Here is an 850-nt window from a genome sequence, read left to right on the forward strand (position 1 = left end):
TTTTTATATATTTTTATATTACTTTATGTTACTTCTCAACTAATAAAAGTTGAATTCTTCCAAGATTAATTAATAAAAGTTGAATTCTTTCATGGATAAATGAAATATCAATGATAGAATTGTTTATTAAATTCGAATTGTCAATGTATAATTTCTTTTCTAAAGGTTTTAAATAACTTAGAATATTTTTAGCTTTCGTATTTATCGATTATTTTTGAAATTTAAGCTCTCTTTGAAGCTCATGGAATATGACAATTCTCACGGAACATAACGATGCTCACGGAATATGGCAATTCGCACGGAACATAACGATGCTCACGGAATATAGCAATGCTCACGGAACACAGCGATGCTCACGAAATATGCTAATGCTCACGGAATATGGTAAGCGCTCACGGAATATGACAATACACACGGAATATGGCAATGCTCACGTAATACAGTATTACTCAGTTTTTGGGGCATACATTACAAGCAAATTCTTTACAATCTTAATATACAATACAGAATTATACTGTATTAGATGGCAAGTAGGTATAGCAACTCCATTACGGTCACATTTCCATCGTTCATTCTGCATTGTTATCATGAAATAAAATTCACAAGAGCTGTAATTAGCGCTAATGTAAGCATACGTTTACTTTTAGGCTGATATGAAAATCGTTATTAAATTTCAAAAACATTTATTAAAATTTGATAGACAAGAAGTTTTCGATGGTATTAATGCATTATTTAACTTGTATTATATGATTAAAAATTGAATAATATGCCTCAAAATAAATTCTATATCTTTCATTATTTGAATGATAAATTTAAAATTTCAAATTTATGTAATTTATTTATTTTTCTT

At 28.0% G+C, this 850-nt stretch overlaps 1 protein-coding gene across 1 annotated transcript; it reads left to right on the forward strand.

Annotated features, from left to right (window-relative positions):
• Positions 1–248: 248 nt before the first annotated feature.
• On the forward strand, positions 249–434 carry LOAG_14005 (hypothetical protein; the record flags this gene model as incomplete). The annotated part of the gene is made up of 1 exon (XM_003149508.2): positions 249–434. A coding segment is annotated over one exon (186 nt), but the record flags the coding sequence as incomplete, so codon positions are not given.
• Positions 435–850: the final 416 nt, after the last annotated feature.

Source organism: Loa loa (genome assembly GCF_000183805.2).
Source record: "Loa loa unplaced genomic scaffold supercont3.265, whole genome shotgun sequence".
In the NCBI taxonomy this organism is placed as follows: domain Eukaryota; kingdom Metazoa; phylum Nematoda; class Chromadorea; order Rhabditida; family Onchocercidae; genus Loa; species Loa loa.